This window comes from Callithrix jacchus, chromosome 9 (assembly GCF_049354715.1).
Source record: "Callithrix jacchus isolate 240 chromosome 9, calJac240_pri, whole genome shotgun sequence".
In the NCBI taxonomy this organism is placed as follows: domain Eukaryota; kingdom Metazoa; phylum Chordata; class Mammalia; order Primates; family Cebidae; genus Callithrix; species Callithrix jacchus.
Window position 1 is genome coordinate 99,308,857 of NC_133510.1, and position 26,075 is coordinate 99,334,931.

Below are 26,075 nucleotides of genomic sequence, written 5' to 3' on the forward strand. Positions count from 1 at the left end.
TGTGTCCTTCCTTATGAGATGGATCTGGATACAGAGTACAGATGGGTTTTGACTTTTTATTCAATTTGCCTATCTGTGTCTTTGGGGCATTTAATCCATTTAAATTTAGGATTAATGTTGATATTTGTGAGTTTAATATTGTCATTTAATGCTCTCTGGCTATTTCGCCCATTAGTTGATAAAGATTCTTCATTATGGACATACTCTTTACCTTTTGGTAAGTTTTTGGGATGACTGATACTGGTTGTTCCTTTCTGTGTATAGTGTTTCTTTCAGAAGCGCTTGAAAGCAGGCCTGGTGGTGATGAAATCTCTGAGTGCTTGCTTGTTCGCAAAAAAATTTATTTTTCCTTCATTTATGAAGCTTAGTTTGGCTGGATAGGAGATTCTGGGTTGAAAATTCTTTTCTTTGAGGATATTGAATATTGATCCCCACTCTCTTCTAGTTTGTAGGGTTTCTGCTGAGAGATCTGCTGTGAGACTGATAAGGCTTCCCTTTATGGGTAACCTGACCTTTCTCTCTAGCTGCCCTTAGAATTTTCTCCTTTATTTCAACCCTGGTGAATCTAATGATTATGTGTCTTGGGGTTGCTCTACTTGAGGAATATCTCTGTGGTGTTCTCTGTATTACCTGGAGTTGAGTATTGTCCTGCATTACTAGGTTAGGAAAGTTTTTCTGAATAATATCCTGAAGAATATTTTCCAGCTTGAATTCATTCTCTTCATGACATTCAGGTACACCTGTCAAACGTAAATTAGGTCTTTTCACATAGTCCCATATTCTTGGAGACTTTGCTCATTCCTTTTTACTCTTTCTTCTCTAGTCTTGTCTTCTCATTTTATTTTATTAAGTTGGTCTTTGACCTCTGTTATCCTTTCTTCTCCTTGATCAATTCGACTGTTAAAACCTGTGCATACTTCACGGAGTTCTCATATTGTATTTTTCAGTTCCATTAATTCACTTATATTCCTCTCTAAATTGTCTATTCTCGTTAGGATTTCGTCAAACCTTTTTTCAAGGTTCTTAGTTTTTTTATGTTGGGCTAGAACATGTTCTTTTAACTCACAGAAGTTTCTTATTATCCACTTTCTGAAGCCTAATTCTGTTAATGGAACACACTTGTTCTCCATCAGGCCTTGTTCCCTTGTTGATGAGGAACTGTGATCCTCTGTAGAGGGAGAGGCGTTCTGATTTTGGGTATTCTCAGCCTTTTTACGCGGTTTCTTCCCATCATTGTAAATTTATCCACCTGTCGTCTTTGTAATTACCGACTTTCAAATTAGGTCTCTGAGTGGACATCAACTTGTTGATTCCCAGCGCTGGAATCTGAGCAACCCACTGCACCAGCTAAAACAGCGGCATTAAGATTCATGGTGCTTTTCTGCCCGGGAATCTCCGGTCTGGCTTCTCTCTTGAGTCCCTTTTTCAATCAGCTAAATGGGTGACTCTGCCTTTGCGGAGCTCCAAACGTCCACCAAAAGGGGACCCAGTCCTGTTTACTCTACACCAAGAACCCCGGCGCCGAGGCGCGGGCAAAACCGCCATGCTGGCCACAAGAGGCTACAATCCTGAGCTGCTAGTAATCAGCCATCTTGGATCTCTCTCCCAATTCCATATTTTTACTGTACCTTTTCTACATTGAGATGTTGAGATATATACATACTATTATATTAGTTGCCTATGTACAGAATTCAGTACAGTGACATGCTGTACAGATGTGTAGCCTTGGAGCATATGGCATAGCCTTGGTGTGTAATAGGCCGGACCATCCAGGTTTGTGCGAATACATGCTATGATGTTTGCACAACAATGAAATTGCCCGGCGATGCCTTTCTTAGAATGTATCCTCATCGTTAAGCGATGCATGGCTGTGTTTCAGACACTGCTGGGCTTTTGTTTACATTTTCAAAATTACGCTTAAAAGGAGAGTGTTGGTTTCTCTCTATAAGTGACGGTTTGATTCAGCAAATCCTAAAAGGAAACTGCTCCCCATGACAGGCACAGCACCTAGATTTCACAGCAGGTATAATACTAGACTCAGTGACAGGCGTGACACTAGAATCAAAGACAGGCTCATCGCTGTGCTAGGTCCGCAGGGTAGAGGCAGCTTCACCCAAGACGACTCCTGCCTTGGAGGGATTCAGAGATGCTGGGAATTGAGCAGCTCCTTGGCCTGGAAGTGTACATGATTTTAATAGATGACTTAAATGGGAAGAAAAGCTGATCCTGGGGGCACCAGTCCCAGATCAGCAATGCTGAGATTGGAGATTCTGATTGTTGTTTTTAGAGGTTCGTTCCTGCATCTGCGGTGTGAGGGGACTCTGGGGGGCCAGGGTTCCACAGCTGAGCTCTGCCAGGGAACTGCGTCCCCCAGCTGCAGCTTTTGAAGAGGCTGCTAGGCAAACCCAATTAGAATTCCAAGAAACAAGGGATGCTCCGTCCAGGGAATGGGGTATTTTGCTCCCTGGGCATGGATTGAAAGACCCCTGTTTCATTTGAGAGGCACATAGGTCATGGGAGGGCACCTGTGGCTGAGCCCGTGAGAGGCAGAAACCAGAGTCCATAGAGGCCTAAACAGGACATTGAGTTGAGGCGTGGGCATCTTATACTTCCTGTCCACCAAACAGCTTGTTTCCCTTGGTCTCGCTTTAAGCCCTAGGAGAGGGGTTTGTTATCGTAGTTCTGATGGTTTGAATTTTTGGGTAAGTTTTTTTTTTCCTTAGGTTTAAACCGAGTGTTCCAGAAGGTACTTTTATAACCTGATGTACCAGTAAGGCTCTTTTTCAGAGATTTTATTTATTAACAAGCTAACAACTCTTTCACTCCTTAACATGAGACAGATGGACTCTTCATCTGAGAGTGGAGAAGGGCAGGGCCCATGCCCAGAGCATTTCTGTCACTGGCCCTGACAACTGCCAGATACAGTATAGGCCGAGCCTCAAGGGCAGGAGTTCCTGCTGGGATTTGCAGCATTAACTACTTCTTGAGTAAGGCTTTTTTTTTTTTTTTTGAGATACAGTCTCACTCCTGTTACCTAGGCTGGAGTGCAGTGACGCAATCTCAGCTCACTGTAACCTCTGCCTCCCAGGTTCAAGCAATTCTCCTGCCTTAGCCTCCCAAGTAACTGGGATTACAGGCACATGCCACCATTCACAGCGAATTTTTATATTTTTAGTAGAGGTGGGGTTTCACCAGACTGGTCTCGAACTCCTGACCTCAGGTGATCTGCCCACCTCAGCCTCCCAAAGTGCTGGGATTACAGGCATGAGCCACAGTGCCTGGTGTAGGGTTTCAAATTATACATCCACCTCCAGTTGACATGGCCTCTTCTTTCACCTCTGCCTTTTCCTCTGCCATCCAGCCATCCTTTTGAGAACTTACCTCCCTCTCCTGAGGGGCTTAGCAGCTGGTCAGGGAGACAGACGTGAAACCAATTTTAGTAGAGAACCCCGTGTAAAGTGTCAGCATAGCCGATGCCAGGGCCTTCCGAGAGACCAGGGAGGGAAGTATATGCAGAGGGAAGGCCTCTGGAGGTCAAGACACTTGACCTGGGTCTTGAGGAATGAGAATGAGTTTACCCAGCTGAAAAAAGTTAGGAAGGGGTATACCAAGAAGGGAAGAGTGTGAACCAAGGCAGGCGCGTGTGGATGAGTTGGACCTTTCGAGCACAGAGTGTCTTAGGAGTGAGGGTGAGATGTGGTTGGAAAAGTGAGTGGGGAATGGAGCAATGGGTATATCATACTAGAGAGTTAGAGCTCTGTGGTCAGTGCCCATAAAGAGTTAAAAGCAAGAGAGGGAGGGGTGCCATGCTCACACCTGTAATCCTAGCACTTTGGGAGGCCAAGGTGGGTAGATTGCTTGAGTCTAGGAGTTTTTTTTTTATTGAGTAGAGGTGAGGAACTAGGATGTTGAAAAATAAAAAAAGGAGAGAAGGAGAGGAAGAAAGAGGAAGAAAAAGAGGGAGAGAGAACAGGAATATTACTTCATTCTAAAAATGGGTATTAATAATGGTCGATCAATATTTTGTGTATTTAAAATGGAGAACTCTATAAATATTTATTGAGTTTACTTGTTCCGGATCTGAGTTGAAGTCCTGGATATCCTTATTAATTTTCTGTCTCGTTGAGTCTAAATCTAGTTATGGGTCTTACGTACCTGGGTATTAAGATCTCTTATTGTTGCATTGATCCTTTTACCACTGTATCTTTGTTGCTTTGAAATCTATTTTATCAAATGTGAGAATTGCAACTCCTGCTTTTTGTTTATTTATTTTTGCTCTCCATTTGGTTGGTAAATTTTTCTCCAACTCTTTGTTTTGAGTCTTTGTGTATCTTTGGATATACCGTTAAGTTTTGGCTGTATCTTTTGATTGGGGGATTTAGTCAATTTAAATTTAGGGTTACTGCCATTTGATGTTAACTGGCTATTTTATCCATTCGTTGATGTAAATTCTTCTTTATGTTGATGCTCTTTACTTTTTGGTATATTTTTAGAAAGGCTCATACTGGTTGTTCCTTTCTATGTATAATGCTTCTTTCAGAAGTTCTTGTAAAGCAGGCCTGGTGGTAATAAAATCTCTGAGTACTTGCTTGTTCATAAAAGATTTTATTTTTCCTTCAATTGTGAAGCTTAGTTTGGCAGGATATGAGATTCTAGGCTGAAAGTTCTGTTCTTTAAGTATGTTGAATATTGGCCCCCACTCTCTTCTGGCTTGTAGGGTTTCCGCTGAGAGATCTGCTGTAAGTCTAATAGGCTTCCCTTTATGGGTAACCTGGCCTTTCTCTCTGGCTGCTCTTAGTATTTTCTCCTTCGTTTCGATCCTGGTGAATCTAACAATTATGTGCCTTGGGGTTGCTCTTCTTAAGGAATATTTTTGTGGTGTTCTCTGTATTACCTGGGGTTGAATAGTGTCCTGCTTTGCTAGATTGGGAAAATTTTCCTGGATAATATCCTGAAAAGTATTTTCCAGCTTGGATTCATTCTCTCCATCACATTCAGGTACACCAATCAAACGTAGATTGGGTCTTTTTACATAGTCCCATATTTCTTGGAGACTTTGCTCATTCCTTTTCATCCTTTTTTCTCTATTCTTGTCTTGTCTTTTTATTTCATTAAGTTGGTCTTCGACCTCTGATATCCTTTCTTCTGCTTGATCCATTCTGCTATTTAAACTTGTGCATATTTCACTAAGTTGTCGTGTTGTATTTTTCAACTCCGTTAGTTCATTTATATTCCTCTCTATATTGTCTATTCTTTTCAGCATTTCGTCAAACCTTTTTTCAAAGTTCTTAGTTTCTTTACATTGGGTTAGAACAAGTTCTTTTAATTCCCAGAAGTTTCTTATCATCCACCTTCTGAAGCCTACTTCAGATAATGGAACACAGTCCTTTTCCATCAGGGCTTGTTCCGTTGCTGATGAGGAACTGCAATCCCCTGTAGAGGGAGAGGGGTTCTGATTTTGGGTATGCTCGGCCTTCTTATGCTGTTTTTTTCCCTTTATTATAAATTTATCCATCTGTAATTGTAAAGACGACAGATGAGTCTAGGAGTTTTGAGACCAGCCTGGGCAATATAGTGAGGCCTTGTTTCTACAAAAAAATAAAAATAGGTCGGGCACGGTACAACATGGTGAAACCCCGTCTCTACTAAAAATATAAAAAAATTAGCTGGGCATGGTGGCGCAGACCGATAGTCCTACCTACTTGGGAGGCTGAGGCAGGAGGATCACTTGAGCCCAGGAAGTAGAGGCTGCAGTGAGCTCTGATTGTACCACTGCACTCCAGCCTGGGCAACAGAGTGAAAGAGCAAAACTCTGTCAAAAAAAAAAAAAAAAAAAGCAGCTGGACGCGGTGGCTCAAGCCTGTAATCCCAGCACTTTGGGAGGCCGAGGCGGGTGGATCACAAGGTCAAGAGATCGAGACCATTCTGGTCAACATGGTGAAACCCCGTCTCTACTAAAAATACAAAAAATTAGCTGGACATGGTGGCGCGTGCCTGTAATCCCAGCTACTCAGGAGGCTGAGGCTGGAGAATTGCTTGAACCCAGGAGGCGGAGGTTGCGGTGAGCCGAGATCGCGCCATTGCACTCCAGCCTGGGTAGCAAGAGCAAAACTCCGTCTCAAAAAAAAGCAAGAGAGTGCTATGATCAGATTTCCATTTTAGAGATAAAAACCTGCCAGGCATGGTGGCTCATGCCTGAATTCCCTGCACTTTGGGAGGCTGAGGCGGGTGGATCACCTCAGGTCAGGAGTTCGAGACCAGCCTGGCCAACATAGTGAAACCCTGTCTCTACTAAAAATACAAAAAAATAGCTAGGGGTGGTGGTGGGTGCCTGTAATCCCAACTACTTGAGAAGCTGAGTCAGGAGAATCACTTGAACCTGGGAGGCGGAGGTTGCAGTGAGCTGAGATTGCGACATTGCACTCCAGCTTGGGCAACAAGAGCAAAATTCTGTCTCAAAAAAAAAAAAAAGAAAGAAAGAAAAATCTATGTCTCTTCTTACTCTTCTTGGCATGGATCGTTTAACACCTCGATTGTACAGCCTTGATCTTCTTGGCCAGGTACCATGAATCCATTTCTCTGTGGGCTGGGTTAGGCCTATCACACCTTCAGCATAAGGGTGGAGAGGGAAAAAGGATGGGCTCCGGTATTCCCATAAGGTGGGTGACTGTTTTCTGCTCATGAGATGCTGAAGACACAGGCTTTCTGTTGTTACAGGAGACGACCTGGAAGCTTTCACAAGCCCTTATCCTCTTCCATCCAGCAGACTTTTTGTCCTTGTTGGCAGTGAACATTCAGCCCCAGGGGAGGCTGAAAGCTCTGCTGGCTCCCTTCTCATCAAGAGATGAAAATGACGATAGGATGAGAAATCCTCCCGTCTCCACAGCAACCTCTTGGCTTAGACTCACGATGTACTCAACAATCTTTACTTAATTGGAAGGGGTTTAAGGGAGAACAGTCAAGACAAAGTCATTGGCAACCTATTCCTGGAAGTAGAACGCATCACCTTCTTAACTTAATTGGATAATTCATTTTGAATAGGGTGTGCAATCACGACAAGAAAATGTTAGTATTAATAATACATATCTGAGATCGACTGCCTCTGCCACGAATCCTGGCCCTGGCGGAATTCTTTAATTCCCCAAAATAAATTTTGCAAAGATAAAATGATGCTGTCAGAGTGGAGAAAGAACAAACATCCAGTAGACATTCATATCCCAGAACTTTCTAGAACACCTTTGTTGGTCATGGAATGTTAGGGAAGACCTAGACCCCCTTTGCGGTGTCTTATGGATCGAGGGGGCCCTCTGTGCCCAGCCCTGGGTGTGAGTGTTGAGAGCCTGTATGTTTTGTCCCGTGTCTGTCTTTCCTACCACAGTAGCTAGTCAGATGGTTGGAAGCCTAACAGATGGCAACAGGGCTACTGCCTGGGGGCCCCGGGGGTGACCAGGGCCTCTTTGCAAGCTTTGGTCCTGGAAGCTGCCTAGAGACCTGTGGAGTGGCCAAACCACCTCACGGAGGTCTTCCAATCTGGTCACATTGCCCTGGGAGATGGCAGCTGGCATTGGGGCCAGGCTGCTGCCAGTGGGGGGCTGCATGTTGACTAAGGCACGGCCTCTCTTGCACGTGCTTCCAGGCTAGCTTCCCTGTGGCACTCAGTGTTCCCCCCAAATAAGGCAGTTGCTAAGAAACAGGGATGAGCCAGAGGCCCGGGAGTGCCGTCAACACCGTGTTGATGAGGATGCTTCTGCGCCAGGGGCTCAGCTGCCAGAGCTCCCGCGGCCTTGCCAGATTCACTTACGTCAGGCTGTTGCCCAGGCCACACCGAGGCTGCGTTTGCCAGCATGAGCGTTACTGCTTCTGGGATTTTAGCTGCAGGAAAATGTAGTGGTTGTGTAGACAGACTCACAGAAACTCCAGCATTCACAGCATAGCACCCACCTCCTGCCGTCCACCCACGCCTCAGCTGCTCCTCTGCACGGCAACTTCCCCACCCCTGCCTGCGCCCCTCCATGGCTCCTCTTCAGTTCCCAGCCCGAGTTGTCGCATAAGGAAGGGATGCTCACGTGTTTGGAGCATTTTGTTTGAAGGCAGGCACTGCGCTAGGTATTTTTACATGTATTGACTCATTTTCCAGTTTGTGATGCACTGGTGCTGGTGGTCAGTACTGAGCCCGTTTTAGAGGTGGGGAGGCTGCGTCTCCAAGGCGTGGAAGTCATGGACTCAAGGCAGCAGCAGGGCAGTGGCAGAGCTTTCAGACCAAGAGTGTCGACCTACAAGGCCCATGCCTCGGCTTCCAAAGCTGGAGGGTGACACAGCTCCAGAGCCCTGGGCCCGCTTTGAGTCCTGTATGCCTAGTGCTGCTGCTGCTGACCCCCAGGGCAGCCAGAGAGGAGAGACAGGCTCCAGTATTTTTTAATTGAAATGACAGTGGACAAACCACTGGCAAGATGATCTGAGTCAGCTGAGAATGTGAATTCGAGTGGCCCCAGAACACCCCACACTTCCTACGGAAAGTACTGGAGTGTGGTGCGCCTCCCAGCTCCCGGCGGCCTCCAGGAAGGACTCCAAGCTCCCTCCACCATCCAGCCCCAACCCAACCGCCCTCCCTGCACCCCCACAGCTGCCCCCAACCCCAGCATCTTCTCAGACCCGCTTCCTCCCCCTGCCCTTCCTGCCTGGCTCACTCTGGGCTACGCTTCAGACTCCTCTGATTGCGCCTCCTCCAGCTGGTGCCTCACTTGGTGATGGCCGTCCTTGTCCCACAGCCCCTCCCAGAGGGACTTGGTTTCTGCCTCTCCCTTATAGGGGGGCCGCATGCTGGGTTTTCTTCCTGTTTCCTGCGTTGTGCAGTGCTGAGGGCGTGGCAGCACCAATCAAGTGTAGCGGGGATGAGTAAAAAACAAGCATCCTTCTCCTTAGCACAGAAGGGAGTCTGTCACCTTGGAAAGCCACCCTGGAGAGGATCCAAGAAAGCATCTTGCCCTACCTACCTCTCCTTTAGCAGGTGAGAGGAGGGGAGTGTTTCCAAGTAAACTGGTGACAAAGCCAGGATGAGAAGACACTCCCAGACCACCTGTGGCTCATGACACACACTGCCCTGCCATGCCATCTGCCAGCACTGGAGGTGGTCACTTGATACAGGAAGGTCAGGGTCAGTGTGAGCAGCTCCCCCACCCAGCAGGGGAAAGGGGAATATTCCCATTGGCGAGCAGTTGTATTTTATTTATTTATTTATTTATTAGATGGAGTCTCACTCTGTTACCCAGGCTGGAGTGCAGTGGTGCTTTCTTGGTTCACTGCAACCTCCATCTCCTGGGTTCTAGCAATTTTCCTGCCTCAGCCTCCTGAGTAGCTGGGACTATAGGTACGCTACCATGCCTAGCTAATTTTTGTATTTTTAGTAGAGATGAAGTTTAACCTTGTTGGCCAGGCTGGTCTCGAACTCTTGACCTCAGGCGATCCACCTGCCTTGGCCTCAAGTGCTGGGATTACAGGTGTGAGCCACCATCAGGCCTGAGCAGTTTTATGTTCTATCTTATTAACACTTCAAAGGCCTTTGAATAAAAGGACCCTTGAGCATTTAAGGAGAGCCAAGAGGGAGATGGGACTCTAGGTTTAGCCAAGAAGAGGGGGTGGAAAAATGCTGTGAACATCCAGCTGAAGCCTCCCGGGTCAGGGTGTTCTGCCAGTCCAGCAAGCCAGCCCTTCTCATCAGCACTCTCAGGGTGCCATGAGTACTCAGGCGCAGGGATGAGGAGCGCCTCAACTTCAGGCTGGCTGAATTTGGTGAGATGGTTCACGCTGTAGCTTACCAGTGCCAGAAGACAAGGAAACCTCAACCCAAACCACAAGCAAACCTCCCCTGGGAGCCCAGCAGAGTCGGCCAGTTCAGAGACAGAGTTCCAGCCTTTGTTGGCAGCATGTCATTCTTAGAAGTTTGGAATGGGTGTGTGCATGTGTGTGAGTGTACAACCTCCAAAGTTCAGCTTTGCACAAGGGATGGTGCTGGTACCACCTAAACGGTGCTGGTACCATCGCAGCGGGCACAGCTGCTGGCACTCCCAGGGTGACCCCAGGCTGTGCCTCCTCTGCTTGCTCAACAGAGATTATTATTATTTTTGAGATGGAGTGTCACTCTGTCACCCAGGCTGGAGTGCATTGGGGCGATCTTGGCTCACTGCAACTTCCGCCTCCTGGGTTCAAGCGATTCTTGTGCTTCAGCCTCCCAAGTAGCTGAGATTACAGGCACCCGCCACCATGCCCGACTAATTTTTGTATTTTTAGTAGAGATGGGGTTTTACTATGTTGGACAGGATGGTCTCAATCTCCTGACCTCATGATCCACCTGCGTCAGCCTCCCAAAGTGCTGGGATTATAGGCATGAACCACTCCTCCTGGCCAAACAGAGATGACTTCAAGAAAGGGGTGTATTAGTTTCCCAGAGCTGCTGGAACAAATGACCCCAAACTTGGTGGCTCAAAACAACAGAAATATATTCTCTGGAAGTTTGGGAAGCAAGAAGTGTGAAATCCAGGTGTCTGCAGGGCCCTGCACCCTCTGAAGGCCCTAGGGAAGAATCCCCCCCTTGCCTCTTCCGGCTTCTCGTGGGCCCCAGCCACCCTCAGTGTCCTTGGCTTGGAGCTGCCACACTCTGTCTCTGCCTCCGTGTCCCATGGCCTTTCCTATGTGTGCCTTCATGTCTTCATGACGACACAAGCCATTCACTGTGGTGCCTACTCTAAATCCAGGATGGTTCCATGCTGACATCTTGAACTAATTATACCTGTGAGGACTCTGTTTCCAAATCAGATCTCATTCTAAAGTCCTTGGTGGACATGAATCTGGCAGGGCCGTTAAACTCACCACACAGGAGGGTGATGGGGGAAGATTGCCCTGGGTGAGAAGCAGCTCAGGTTAATGGGTCAGAGGAATCTCACTCTGTGGCCCAGGCTGGAGTGCAGTGGTGCATCTCAGCTCACTGCAAGCTCTGCTTCCCGGGTTCAAGCAATTCTCCTGCCTCAGCCTCCCGAGTACTTGAGACTACAGGTGCACATCACCACATCCAGCTAGTTTTGTATTTTTAGTAGAAACGGGGTTTCACCATGTTAGCCAGGATGGTCTTGATCACTCTTGACCTTGTGATCTGCCCACCTCGGCCTCCCAAAGTGCTCGGATTACAGGCGTGAGCCACTGTGCCAAGCCAGATACTCTTTAATGGCTGGATGTGGTGGCTCACGCTTGTAATCCCAGTAGTTTGGGGAGGCCAAGGTGAGAGGATCACTTGAGCCCGTGAGTTCAAGATCGTAAGATGCTCTTTAGTGGGGGTGGATGTGAGATGAAGCCTACCCCCCAGACATTTGTAGCTGAGTCTAGTATGGCCAGCTAACTGCTCACTGTCCCTTCTGCTTCCAATGGCAGACAGAGCAGAGGCAGGGCATCTCACAGCCCATCCAAGCTGCTGTGGGGCATTTGAAGGACAGAAGCCAGCTTCACTCCTCTGTGCCTCAGAGCCCGGCACAGGCCCTCCCAGAAGAGAGTGTGTATTCAATCTTCATTGAAAGCCGGGGTGGTGGCTCAAACCTATAGTCCCAGCTACTTGGGAGGCTGAGGCTGGAGGAGCGCTTGAGCCCAGGAGCTCCAGGCTGCAGCGTGTAACAGTCATGCCTGTGAATAGCCACTGCACTCCAGTCTGGGCAATGCCAGCAGGACCCCGTCTCTAAAAAACAAAAACAATGTTTGCTGAAAGAATGTTTGCTTGTTGGAGAGATATAGTGACTACTTGTTCTAACTTTGGAGAAAGGACACTTCGGGTTTCATATCAGGAAAGAGTGAGTCACACTGTGGTCTGGATGGGAACCCAAAAGCAGGCGTTGAAGAACATGTGTTGGCCAGGAAGCCGCGGCCTGGAGACACTCTTCTGCTACATGGGGGTGGTGTGAACTCAGCTGGGAGCCCCGGGTCCTGCATCTGTGAAGTGGGTGTCAGAGCATTGTGAGGCTAACAGGAGATTGTGTTGCGAGCATTCTGTAAACTTTAAAGTGAGGTGCCCATCCAAGCAATTTTCCTGGAAGCCAGAAGAAAATGAAAAGTGTGATATAATGAGCAGTGTGTACTATTAGTTTATTGCATGTTAAACAAAATTCACTGGGTGAGGGGTCATGTTTTAAGGACTTGTATGAGTGAGGGACTGACTACACTGAGTCTTTAGAAAAAACTAGCCTATGAGGGGCCAGGTGCAGTGGCTCATGCCTGTAATCCCAGCACATTGGGAGGCTGAGGTAGGCAGATCATGAGGTCATTAGTTCGAGACCAGCCTGACCAACATGGTGAAACCCCATCTCTACTAAAAATACAAAAATTAGCTGGGCATGGTGACACACGACTGTAATCCCAGCTACTCAGGAGGCTGAGGCAGGAGAATGGCTTGAACACGGGAGGTGGAGGTTACAGTGAGCTGAGATCATGTCACTGCACTCCAGACTGCGGGACAGAGTGAGACTCCGTCTCAAAAAAAGAAAAAGAAAGAAAAAAATAGCCTATGGGGTATTTTTATTCCCATTTTAGGGGTGAGTAAACTGAGACCTGTGTAGATGTTCAGTAACTTTCCCAAGGGCATAGGAAGCAGAGAGACTGGAATTCAAGCCCAGATCTGTTCACCCCAGCATTGGTTCCATGTAACATGTGACCCATCAAGGCTCCTGGCCTGTATGCCCTGGTGTGAGCTGCTGCTGGGCACAGGGCTGGGGACAGTCGGGGGAGCTCAGCAGTGGGTGCCATCACTGGGCTGTGTATGGTGGACGTGAGCTTCCTGTTGTTTCCCTGTCACCCTCGTCACTTGGATGGCACGCCACTTAGAGGTTGGCTGCTTATGTCCAATCTGCTGCAGTGGGACTGCTGGGTCCTTGGTGCCTCCTGCTAGGGTGGCCCTCCAAAGCTACCTTCTGTGCCCTGTGGCTTGGCAGAGGCAGTTCTATTTCTAGGTAATGAACAGACCTTACGGAAGATTGGTCTCTTCCGCCCAAGGAGCTAGAAATAACTGTTGTTAAGCAAGGCCCGTGCTTTCTCAGCAAGAGCTGGCTTTCCCAGGCACTCTGCAGTTAACCCCACGATTACTCTGGAATGCAGAGACCCCGTGGCCCTGACGGGTTTACTTTAGAAGCAGCCTCTGCTTCCAAATGCAGCCGCTTTCTGGAAGAGGGTGTGGTGGTGGAACAGAAGTGGCTTAGGTCTTGGCAGTAGATACAATCGGGTTCAAACTTTGGCTCCACCAGTTACAAGGTGTGTAATCCTGGACTAGTCAGCTTTTTAGTTCCTATTTCTTTCTCTTAAAATTCTTAATTTGACAAGTAATACATATCAAATACATTTTTTTTTTTTTTGAGTGGGAGTTTTGCTCTTGTTGCCCAGGCTGGAGTGCAATGATGCAATCTCGGCTCACTGCAACTTCTGCCTCCCAGGTTTAAGCGATTCTCCTGTCTCAGCCACCCGAGTCGCTGGGATTACAGGCATGTGCCACCACATGAGGCTAATTTTGTATTTTTAGTAGAGACAGGGTTTTTCCATGTTGGTCAGTCTGGTATCAAACTCCCGAACTCAGATGATCTGCCCACCTCGGCCTCCCAAAGTGCTGGGATTACAGGCATGAGCGACCATGCCTGGCCTTCAGATACCTATTTTTTTAATGTGAAAATGCACTCAAGTAAAAAGAAATGCAAAAAATCACTGTTAAATTTTATTATACATCTTTCAAGATTAATTTTTCTGTCTCCTTTTATTTAAACATATATGCATATATACAATAGAAAACATAAATATATATACAATAGAAAATTACTTCATTAAAATAGTGGAATTATCTCATTCATACTGTCGTTTTTTCACCTAATATATATTTAAAGGTCTGGGAAAGTGTTAGCAACGTCGTGTCCCCTGACATAGCTCCATGGTATTTCATCACTACCTCCTGGTGGTGGGCAGGTGGATATAACCTCGGTGTCTGGGGGGACCTTGGCTTCTCCATCTCTGCAATGGGATAGCAGGGCCCATTCTGCAAGGCAGCTGTGTGCGCTCAGCATGTGGCTGGCCCTCATAAATGCGGGCTTCTTTCCTTGTCCTTTCTCTGCACTGGTTCCTTTCATGTAGGGGGATCTACCACGATAAGATGAGTGAGCCCCAAATAAATGCATCATCTCATGTGTCTGCCCAGTATCTGAACTGGTTCCCGCCTCAGGGGTCTCAGTGACAGGGGCTCAGGGCCGGCAGCTTCCCGTTGGCTTCTCCCAGGAGCCCTGAGCCGAGGCCAGGCCCAAGCAGAGGCGACAAGGCTGCGCTTCTCCCTCCCAGTCTGGCAGCATGGTTCTGCTCTGAGAGCCCATGGGGAACAGTTGAGATGAGTTGGGTGCCTGGTTAGCATCCGCACCGCCTTTCGGGGCCTGACATGTGGCGTCTCGCCTGCAGGCTGCCACCAGCATCTAAGCAGAGCACGTAGATCCAGCAGTTCACATCTGCGGCTCCCTGCGTCCCCCTCCTTCACCCTCCCCCAAATTAATTGGATTGTGTGAGGTTCTCTGTCACAGTGGATGTCAAGTGCTGGCCGTGTTAGGCACAATGTAATATAAGCCTTGTATCTCTTGTCTGAACCCAATTAAATAAAAACACCGTGTTTCCCCTGCACAGTTGAGATATGTAAACCAGATGTAATTCTGCCTGCTGTACAACTGAGCATGTTACCCAGACCTTTGGATAAAGCTAACAGAATATGCAGTTAGCTATTCAGTCTCCTGTGAGGGTTAATTTTGTCTATTAAATTGTCTTTAGGGCTGACAGAGGGTGATATTTAGGTTATGTTCTGTTTTTGCTTAAATGGGAATGTAAAAATAATGAGAATACCAATCGCTAGTATATGCCGTGGGGCTTGTCATGCATGGATATTTCAGGTGTTCTGATAGAAGCTGTACATGGATGTCTCATTCAGTCCCATGAGGCAGATGGATCAGTCCCCATTTTATAGATGAGGAAACTGAGGCATTGAATTGAGTAAGTGACTCGGGAGCCCCTACTTTTAATCCCTGCAGTCGCCCTTGTGACAGGGTCAAGTGGGTATTTATTGGAAAGGTCCCCTGCTCTGTCTCCCCTTATCCAGTGCAGGGTTTAAGAAAGGCCTGTTTGATGCTGGGTGCGGTGGCACATGCCTGTAATAATCCCAGCACTTTGGGAAGCTGAGGAAGGTGGATCACCTGAGTTCAGGAGTTCGAGACCAGGCTGAGCAACATGGAGAAACCCCATCTCTACTAAATATACAAAATTAGCCAGGCATGGTGGTGCATGCCTATAATCCCAGCTACTCAGGAGGCTGAGGCAGGAGAATTGCTTGAACCTGGGAAGCGGAGGTTGCAGTGAGCCAAGATCGCACAATTGCACCCCAACCTAGGCAATAAGAGTGAATCTTCGTCTCAAAAAATAAAAAAGAGAGAAAGGCCTGTGTGTTAGGAAGTTGTCAGTACAACCTGCTTGCTTAGTGAGCCGCTGACATTTCTCAATTTTGAGAACGAGGTAGGAAAGTTGCAGAATCGGAGGTCAGGATCACTGTTTCCAGGGTACTCTGGAATGGCAGAGGATTGAGGGGCCAGACAGACCACAATGATGGGGAACTTGCCACAGGTCTGGCTCCTTATGGGGAGAAAAATGGAAGACCAGATAACAAGACTAAGCACGTGAACTCCAGACACGTCACCTTAAATCAAAATTGGGGGTGCCAGAGCAGAGTGGGTGGACGGACACGTTCAGCAAATATTTGTCACATCAGTGGATGGGTGAAAACAGCTCATTAAGCTCTCAGGATTTGTGAGGTTGTATGTGACATGTGGAGTTTGCTTGTGGCCTCTACTGTCTGCCTGGGAGTTTTCAGTTTAAAAATGCCAGCAAAGAAGCATGGGCAGATATATGTATGGGATACACCCACGTGGAGCTTTAACCAGCCTGGGAATTAGCCATGGAAAGTTGTGTCGTTTATGCCTGTGGCTTTATGCTTAAAATTGTGTCGTTCATGCCTGCGGCTCTCATAGGGTCAGTTTATGCTTCGGTCAGTTCTCCTTATAGTTAGTAATTTATACAACAAACAGTTAACTCATTTTAATATAATCCTAATTTAACATCGTTATTAAGAAGGTAAATCTGCCCAGATGCAGTGCTTCATGCCTGTAATTCCAGTATTTTGGAAGGCTGAGGCAGGCAATCATGAGGTCAGGAGATTGAGACCATTCTGGCTAACACAATGAAACCCCATCTCTACTAAAAATACAAAAAAAATTAGCCAGGCATGGTGGTATGCACCTATCATCCCAGCTACTCAGGAGGCTGAGGCAGGAGAATCCCTTGAACCCAGGAGGCAGAGGTTGCAGTGAGCCGAGATTGCACCACTGCACTCCAGCCTAGCGACAGACAAAGACTCCATCTCAAAGAAAATAAAAAGGTAACTCTAATTCCATATGCATCTTTTCATTACGTAGCCCTGAATATACTTATAAATTATAGAACTTACTGAAATATTTCTCATCTGTCTGCTGCTTGGGATTATTTACAGGCTCCTTCCTCTTCAAAGGGCAGAGTGGACTCTGTGTGTCTGTGCACATATTTAAACACACTGTGGACACCCATACCTGTTCTTATAGGTATGCTTGTAACCTGTCAGGGTAACAGACAGCACTGAAATGGAAATGAAAATATGACCTGCTCTCTTGGCATTTTCTATGCAGTTAAAGTGAAATAACTGAGGGACCCTCTCATGGGATGCCTTGGTCCCCAGAGGTGGCTGGAGGGTTGGGAAGGGTTCTTTTGCACAAGTCTGCCCGGAATCCTGTCCCAAATGGACTGCTTGCCCTTTTGGCTACTGCATTCTCAAAATGGCAGCTTGGCCGGGGTGACCGTGAGCTTAATTTTGGTATCCAGTCTTCCTCTTTCGCCTGGAACTGCCACTGAGGTCTGTTTTAAGGGGATGTTGCTTTTTCCTCTCACTAAAATTGGTCCCATCCTTGCTGCCCGGAACATTACATGGAATGCCTGCTAGGCAAAGAGGCTGCCCTTTTGCAAATACATGTTTAATGGGAAATTACAAAGAGGCTGGTCCCACCTGTGTAAGGGGGAAGCAGGTGTGTGTAGCACTCTTGAAAACCACGCTGGACACACAATCACCTCCACCCGACACAGACCAGCCTTGCTCAGGTTACCAGGCAACTGTGAGCAACAAATACTTGTGAGTCTGGGATTGAAGGGATGGAAACCAGACTTTTTCTAAATATCCTCATTACTTACCATAATAAGAGCTCCTGACCAACTGTTCTTGTGTCCTGGGCTGCCTAAGTTGGCCTGAGTCTTGTGTCACCCTTCATGGTAGCCAGGGGCTCAGGAGTCACATTGCCTGGGTGCCGTCTGCTCTCTCTAGGTACAAGCTTGCCACAGTGTCTAATTTATACTTTCCGAGCCTCAGTCTGCTCATCTCCAAAATGGGATAATAGTCATTCTGGACTCCGAGAGGATGAGAAGTGAGTTGATGTTTGTCAGGTTCTTAGAAGATAGTCTGACAAATAATACAGGCTCAGCAAATACTAGCTTGTATCATTCCTGACACTGAGTCTTCTCAACAAACTGTGTTGGAAGGAGACTTCCCTCTGGAAGCCACAGAGAGAGCTTCCAACATATAGGCCGCTGCTCCTGGGGGCAGCCCTGGAAGATAAGTAAGAAGGGGCTGTCCATTCAGCTGCAGGGACACACACGTCCTCTGAGCCCACGCTCTTCCTAATCCTCCAGCTGCGGGCACTGCTGTGGGGGGCGTTCCTTACCGGCTTCCTCATGTATCGGACGTCCCGGGTGCTGGGTCACTGGGCTGCATTGTTCTGACTCACTTACTCTGCCCAGCCCTGCCCTATTCTCTCCCCATTCCATTCTTAGCCTTCGCCTGGCAGGTTTCCAGGTAGCCAGATCGAATCTTTCCCATGGTCTCCAGAGAAGCACGAACTGCCTCAGTTCTTTCCAGTGGCTGGCACTTCCACCTTTTGGCCAGCTACTGCCTCCATCCCCGTCACTGTGTAACCTTTCCCCAGAAAACTCTGGGTGTCCTCTCTGCTCCCCCCACAGAGGCTGTAGCTACTGAAGGGCCCTTCCCAGGGTCTCCCAACTTTTTTTTTGTTTTGAGTCAGTCTTGCTCTGTCGCCCAGGCTGGAGTGCAATGGCTGGCATGATCTCCACCACAACCTCCACCTCCTGGGTTCAAGCAATTCTCCTGCCTCAGCCTCCGGAGTATCTGGGATTGCAGGCCTGTGCTACCACGCCCGGCTAATTTTTTGTATTTTTAGTAGAGATGGGGTTTTAGCATGTTGGCCAAGCTGGTCTTGAACTCCTGACCTCAGGTGATCCACCCACCTCAGTCTCCCAAAGTGCTGGGATTACAGGCATGAGCCACTGAGTCCGGCTGCACCTCCCTTTTTATATTAAGAGTAGGGGTTGGCAACTTAGGACAGTCGCTGTCTAGCTATAGGAAGTTCCCACTCTCTTCTACTTAAACACGTAAAATACTTGATTCTGTATGTTTTTTTCTTTAAAACCAGCTTCATTAAGACATAATTCACATGCCACACAATTCATCCACTTACTGTGTACAGTTCAGTGGCTCTGAGTACAGAGTTCTGCATCCATCACCATAATCCACTTTAGAATGTTTTCATTACCGCAAAAGAAACCCATGCCTCCTTCCTTCCATCTCTCTCAGCTGTAGGTAACCATATTCTACTTTCTGGTTTTTTATATGGATTTCACGATTCTGGACATTTGATATGAACAGAATCGTATGTGACCTTTATCATGTAATATCTGGCTGCTTTCACTTTGCAGTGCATCATAGAATAGAATAGAATATTCTATGGCTCATGCCTGTAATGCCAGCACTTTGGGAGGTCAAGGTGGGCAGATCACCTGAGATCAGGAGCTCAAGACCAGCCTGGCCAATGTGGTAAAACCCCGTTTCTACAAAAATACAAAAATTAGCTGGGCATGATGGTGGTGCCTGTAATCCCATGTACTTGGGAGGCTGGGGCAGGCGAATTACTTGAACCCAGGAGGCAGAGGTTGCAGTGAGCCAAGATTGTGCCACCGCACTTTAGCCTGGGTGACAGAGTGAAACTCTTGTCTCAAAAAGAAAAATCTATGATTCTATGTAATGAATTTGAGGCCCATTATGTTATATTTGTTCCTTACTACTCCATAGTATAGTAATTCATCATTCCTCAGATACTGAATTCTAGGCCCCAGTCATGTTGTAGCAGATTCATTCTTTACTACAGCTGGATAATATTCCATTGTAAGGATGCCCAACGTTTCACTTGTCCTTTTGCTGGTGGGTCAACATGTGGGTTGTTCCTCATGTTCTTTTTAACACGGCAAGGCCTGATGATCTGTCTGAAGTTGCCTTTAAGTTCCCAACCGTTTTTTGAGCAGGGAGACATTTTTTTGTCAGTTTTTTCACAGCCCTAAATTGTTTCCTGTTGCACCCATGAATGTAATCCCACCTTAGACACAACGTTATAAACCTGTAAGAAAATTAAAGGTTTTTTTGAAAAAAGGAAAACAAAAAACAATTAGTTTTTAAGATTTGTTAGAAAAAATGATTCAGATAATTTTTCTTTTGTGTTTTTATTTTGACTCTAAATAAAACGTTTATAGAAGTTTGTCTTTTGTGTAATTATTTAGCCTCTAAAAATTCACTCAGTTTAGTTCAAACTGGCTGAGGGAAAAAAGAAAGTGTTCCCTCAAGGAGGAAAATATTATGAGCTATAACTAAAAATACCTTAGAATTTTAGCAAAGGAAGCATTAGCACACCAGGCCGGCACTCTGTCTTTTTAATAGGAACTGACTCTGGGTCAGGTGGGTCCAATGACACCCTGATTTAATTTATTTCCTGCTGGGAGCTGATGTTCCGGGGCACGTTTTCTGACCCAGAGCACTTGGCAGAGATGCTGCTAACGAGGCCCAGGTGGAAAACCTGTAAGTTTCCCACATTTCTCTGAAGGTTTGTAAGGGCTGTTCAGCTTCGAGTGGCAGTATGAATGTGAGGTTGCTGGCGTAAATGGGACTCTGCAGGTTAAATTGCAGGTGGGAGCTCCAGGATGCAGCAGGGTGGCCACAGCCACTGGAGCTGCTGTTCGGACTTGACTGTAATGTAAGGTGCCCTTGGCATCCGCCTGCGTGCAGATGCTCACGAAGTCTCTCCACAGCTCAGTGTATGGGATCTCCTGTGCTGAACGGGGCCCTTAAATGTGCCCTTCGCTCCCATCATTTAAGCAGGAGAAAAGGCAAATCAGAACGTTGTTATGTAAAGGGTGGCAGGCAGACACATGTATTTAGAACCACACTATAATTTCAGAAAGGACATCGACATTCAGTTCAATTTCATGTCTATTAGGGGGATATTTGATTCTCTCCCCCTAAACATGTGTGCGTCTGTGAAAAAGCTTAGGCTTTAGAACCAGTGGATCTTGGTGGTTTTTGGGCAAACAGCTCCCCATCTCTGGGATCTTGTTTGTGTCAGAAGGATGAGAGCCTCCACCTCTAGCAGGGCTAGTGTGGGGATCCAGTGAGGTGGCTTATGTACAACCCCTGGTACAGAAGACAGGCACTCAATCAGAGCTGCTTCTAAAGCTCTTCTCGAAATGATCTTTTTTTAACCCTCACTCATACCCAAGTTTTAGGTGGAACAGTTTCTAAGGAAACAGAGTCCTTTTCCCATAGGATGGTGCTGGATTTTTATGCTTGGGAGAGACCATCTTTGTCTCTCTCAGCCTCAAGTTTCATCCATAAGGCATGGCACACAGCAAGCATTTGGTAGGTAAATATAGAATCCAGTGGCTTGGGCAGGGAATTCATGTATCCATTTAATAAACCTCAAGAATGGCACAGCCTTTAATATAAAGTCCCTTCTCCCAAAGGGCTGCAAAAACTTTTGCAATGAATATTGCTTTTCATTGATATCCTAATGTTTGAGGACTGGAGCCATAAACGGAAGAGCCAGAAGTAGACACCAGCAACTAAAAAGACTGTCTGTGAATGTCACAGATACTCAGAGTAGACCATTTTTTTTTCCTCCAGTGCCTTTCTTTGAAAAAATAAATAAAAAGGAAAAATATGACTACATGAGTTAAGAAAACATTGTAGTGTTTGATGATGATAAACTTGCATTTTATAATGCTTTCCAGCTTACAGAATGCTTTTTCATTGTTATTTCATTGAATTCTTCTGACTCCCAGAGGTAGGTAAGACAATACTGTGTTTGGTTAAGGCAGTGCTGCCTCTTCCTCTTCACCTACCAGGTGTCTGTGTGAGATACAGAAGTGCTCTAAGCTTATTTTCCTAATTTTTAAAATAGGAATCACAACACCTTCCTTTTAGGATTGGCTGTTCAGATTGTATGAGATCAGGTCTGAATAATCCCATCCCCATAGTAAGGGCTTCATAAATGGCAGCTGTTAATTACTATGTTATTACATAGAATAATCCTCATCGGACCAAGGTGGGGGTATTGCTTGAGTCCAGGAGTTTGAGACCAGCCTGAGCAACAAAATGAGATGCTGTCTCTACAAAAAATAAAAATATATATGTAAGCGGGGCATGGTGGCATGCATCTGTAGTCCTAGACATTCAGGAGGTGGAGGCAGGAGGATCACTTGAGTCCAGGAGGTCGAGGCTGCAGTGAGCCGTGTTCGTGCCACTGCACTCCAGCCAGGGCGACAGAGTGAAACCTTGTCTAAAAAAATCATCATCATTGTCATCATCATCATCATCTTCCTTTTTTGAAAGATGAGGAAACTCAGAGTGGCCCTTAATTTGCTAAAGATCACAACCCTAGTAACGGCAGAACTGGAATGCAAGTCTAATTCTCCTGCTTCCAACTTTATTCCTGTTTCTTCTCCTTAGCCAAGAATGTGTATCAGAAACATTTTGGTGCTTCCGCCAGCAACACTGACCATTATCATGAGCTCTTATATGGTTTCTCGGGCGCACTCATATTTTCAGTGTCTGCTTTTGTATTTGCAGAACATCATCAAGAAGGTGATCGGGCAGAAGTTTGTGTACAAGTTCGTCTCTTTCCCGGAGATCCTGAAGATGGATCCTCATGCGGTGGAGATCAGCCGGGAGAGCCTTCTGCTGCAGGACAGCGACTGCAAGGCGTCTCCCGAGGGCCGTGAGGCTCACAAACACAGCCTTGCCGCCCTCAAAAGCACCAGCCGCAATGAATACATCCACTCAGGCCTGTACTCGTCCTTCACCATCAATTCCCTGCAGAACCCACCGGACACCTTCAAGGCCATCAAGACGGAGAAGCTGGAGGAGCCCCCTGAAGACAGCCCCCCCGTGGAAGAAGTCAGGACTGTGATCAGGTTTGTGACCAATAAAACCGACAAGCACGTCACCAGGCCGGTGGTGTCCCTGCCTTCCACATCAGAGGCTGCAGCGGCGTCCGCCTTCCTGGCCTCGTCCGTCTCGGCCAAGATCTCCTCTTTAATGTTGCCAAACGCTGCCAGTATTTCGTCTGCCTCACCCTTCTCATCTCGGTCCCCATCCCTGTCCCCCAACTCACCCCTCCCTTCTGAACACAGAAGCCTCTTCCTGGAGGCCGCCTGCCATGACTCCGATTCCCTGGAGCCCTTGAACCTGTCATCGGGCTCCAAGACCAAGTCTCCATCTCTTCCCCCAAAGGCCAAAAAACCCAAAGGCTTGGAAATCTCAGCGCCCCCACTGGTGCTCTCCGGCACTGACATTGGCTCCATCGCCCTCAACAGCCCAGCCCTCCCCTCGGGATCCCTCACCCCAGCCTTCTTCACCGCACAGGTAAGAGACATTCCTGTCTTCCTGGCCACAGCCAGCCTCAGTGGCATAGCAAAAACAAAAGAGCCACTACAGCAACTTCCTTCTATCCCTCAAAATGCAGTCCTATGATTCATGTACCAAAGTCCCTGTGTAAATTTGAAGGGAAGTTGCTTTTCCATCCTCAGACCAAGGGGTGCATACGAGACAGGGCTTGGTGTGTCGGCTCTAGTGGGAGGGCTGGATTGGTTTCTTGCTTTTAGTGGCCTGCAGTGACCGTAGGTAGAACATGCGCACTGGCTGAAAAGGCAGATCTCACCAGCGATTCCCTAGGGAAAGTTGAGCGGGCCAGTTTACATTTCAGGAGGCACTTGGGCTTTATGAAATTTTTATGGCAGAATCTTCTCTGGGGGCACTTAATAAGGAGCCATTTGTGTTCTGTTAACAAGAAAATAGATGTCAACTCGTACCACCATTGTATCTGTCAGTGTGGATATTACAGTTGTCAGGTAGGTGATAAGGAACAAACAGGCCACCCCAAACAGCTGCTTCGATGAAAGCAGCGCTGCTCTGAGAAAGTCCCGTCTGCAGCACTGGGGAGAGGAAAGCAAACTTGTAGAGCCAAAAAAGCCTGTGTTGTTACAAATCCCAAGGAGAAAGCAGCCTTCTCCTTTAAAGCAAATACTCAGATGCTCTTGTTCAGCTGACAGTTGCCACGCAAAGACATAGTAGGTATTGGGAAACCATATTTCTGCTTCCCCTTGAAAAGTGGTTGCAGTTTTAGTGGCAGAGGTTAAAGGAATATTCGTTTTAGGTTCACAGACCTAAACACAGTTTTAGGTTCAGTTCCTGGCTACACTGCTTCCTAGGAGTGGGACTGTGGCGGTTACTCTCTGGGCCGGGTGCCACGTGTGGAAATGGATTACTGTAAGGATGAATGGGACCATGGCCAGGCTTCATGAGCTGGCGACACCTGGTAGCATTGTTACCGCAGAGCAGCACCTGTCCCCTCCCTCTGTAATCTAATTGTAGTTGTCTTTGTTGTCACCAGCAGCAGCCTCAGCAGCATATGACGGGCTCCCCACGTGTGCCAGGCACTGCTCCAGACACTTGACATGCATTGCCTTGTTTTTCATAGCAGCCCTGTGACGTGGATACCGGTTGAGTGTCCTGTTTCCAAAATGCTTGTGACCAGAAGCGTTTCAGAGTTCAGATCTTTTCAGATTTGGGAATATTTGCATGATACTTGCCAGTTGAACATCCTACATCTGAAAAATCTGAAATCCAAAATGCTGCAGTGAGCATTTCCTTGGAGTATCATGTCAGGACTCAGAAAGTTTCAGATTCTGGATAATTTGGGCTGCTCAACCTGTGCTATTGTTACCATCCCATTTCCCAGACGTGATAAATGAGGCACAGAGGTAAAGTAGTTTGTACAGGGTTCCACAGCTAATAGGTGGTAGCGGTGATTTTGAATCCAGTGTCTGCCTCCAGAATCCATGGGCTCAAATGAAATGCATTCCTGCTGCAAGAAGGCAGTGACCCTGATCACGATGGCCGCCTGTGGAGCACCTGAAAGCTCTGGGCCACATTCCCCTCCATGCTTTCTCCAGACTGGATTGTGCCCAGGGATTTCATGACAGCTCAAGCTTGTGAGCTGATGGTGACGTGTGCCACTGCATAGGGGAGGGCCAGGGGATCAGGATATAGGTCAGAGTGAGCACGTGTGCTCTTTAATCAGGCATCTTCCAATTAAGCAAGGCTGTCCAGTGACCAAGGGCTGCTGAGCAAATGGCTCAGAAACAGCAGCTCCTAAAGTAGCTTAGGTAAGTTGAGAAGCAGAGTGAGGGTAGACGATCTGACCTTCTCCTCCCCTGGCCTCCTGTGTGTTTACAACTCTCAGGGTGAGAAAGGTCTGAAGCCAGGCAAGGGCCAGCTCTGATTTAGGTGTCAGTGTCCCTTGGGAGCCTGGATCACCTTCTCAGAACAGAGTGAGGCAGATGCCAGCCCTGTCGCAGAGGAAGTCGGCTCAGCCAGCCCTGTGGATGATGTGGACGGAGGGGTGGTTCCCCTTGGTGGGGCTGAGGGCCTGAGAGAGGGATCAAGGGTAGATGCCCAACAAATGGATGCAAAGGGTGGGGCCAGGAGACAGAAGCCTCCAGCATGGCCTGAAACCAGGTGGGAAGGCATAGGAAAGCCAGGATCTTTACAAGTGGACCTGTTCCTTAAGGCAGTGAGGGTGCCTGATCCTCAGCCAAGTTGTGAAGGTGGGGCGGTGATTGTTTAGTACCAGGAAGCCCAGCAACAGTCCTGTGGGAGGGAGGCAAGGGGCAAGGTCTGGACTCAGGGCAGGAGAGTGGAAGTAAGGGACCTGGCTCAGAGAGGGCCTTCAAATCAAGGGAGGGGGAGGGGCACCAGGCAGTCCTCTAAATGGCACGGAACTCAGGGGGGTCACCGGCTACACTGGGAGATGGCAGAGGCTCGGACTCAGACCCCACCTTGAACTTCTCTCATGTTCCTGGAGTGTGGGCTCTGCTCCTGGCATGGCCATGGGTGGCCAACAGGGAAGGAGAGAAGGGGCAGTGAGGAAGACACCAGAGGGGCAAATGGCCAGACACCGTTCCTGTTCTCGTGAGTTTATAGGTTGCTGTCCAGCATATGGGGCAATATATAACATAGGGTTATAATTTAGAGTGCTATGAAATTATGGAGGACCCTGAGAACTGGCTGAGGAATTTCAACTTGTTTGGATGGGAAATTAACAGCTCCTAGAGGCTGGGCACAGTTGCTCACACCTGTAATCCCAACACTTTGGGAGGCCAAGGCAGGTGGATCGCTTGAGGTCAGGAGTTCACGACTAGCCTGGCCAACATAGCAAAACCCCATCTCTACTAAAAATAAGAAAATTAGTTTGGCATGGTGGTGCACACCTGTAATCTCAGCTACTCAGGAGGCTGAGGCAGGAGAATCACCTGAATGTGGGAGGTGGAGGTTACAGTGAGCCAAGATTGTGCCACTGCACCCCAACCTGGGTGACAGAGAGAGAGATTCTGTCTCAAAAATAAATAAACAGCTGCTAGGGGTATAAGTGAAAAAAAAATTCTCATTAGAATCTACAACAAATAACTATTAAGTAATAACAGAGCCTAGAAAGGACACCAGAACTACAGTTGCTTGTTTTTATGACCTTGTGCGTGCACACGTATCACAGCCCTCGGCA

The 26,075-nt window shown here is 47.4% G+C and overlaps 1 protein-coding gene across 3 annotated transcripts in view; it reads left to right on the plus strand.

Annotated features, from left to right (window-relative positions):
- The window catches only part of ELK3 (ETS transcription factor ELK3), an 83,169-nt gene that overhangs the window by 41,614 nt on the left and 15,480 nt on the right, over window positions 1-26,075 (plus strand). For all 3 annotated transcript variants that reach the window (XM_035257348.3, XM_078337092.1, XM_054238764.2), the window contains one exon: window positions 22,085-22,879. In XM_035257348.3, coding sequence (XP_035113239.2) covers window positions 22,085-22,879 — 795 coding nt within the window. The remainder of the gene's footprint in view (window positions 1-22,084; window positions 22,880-26,075) is intronic.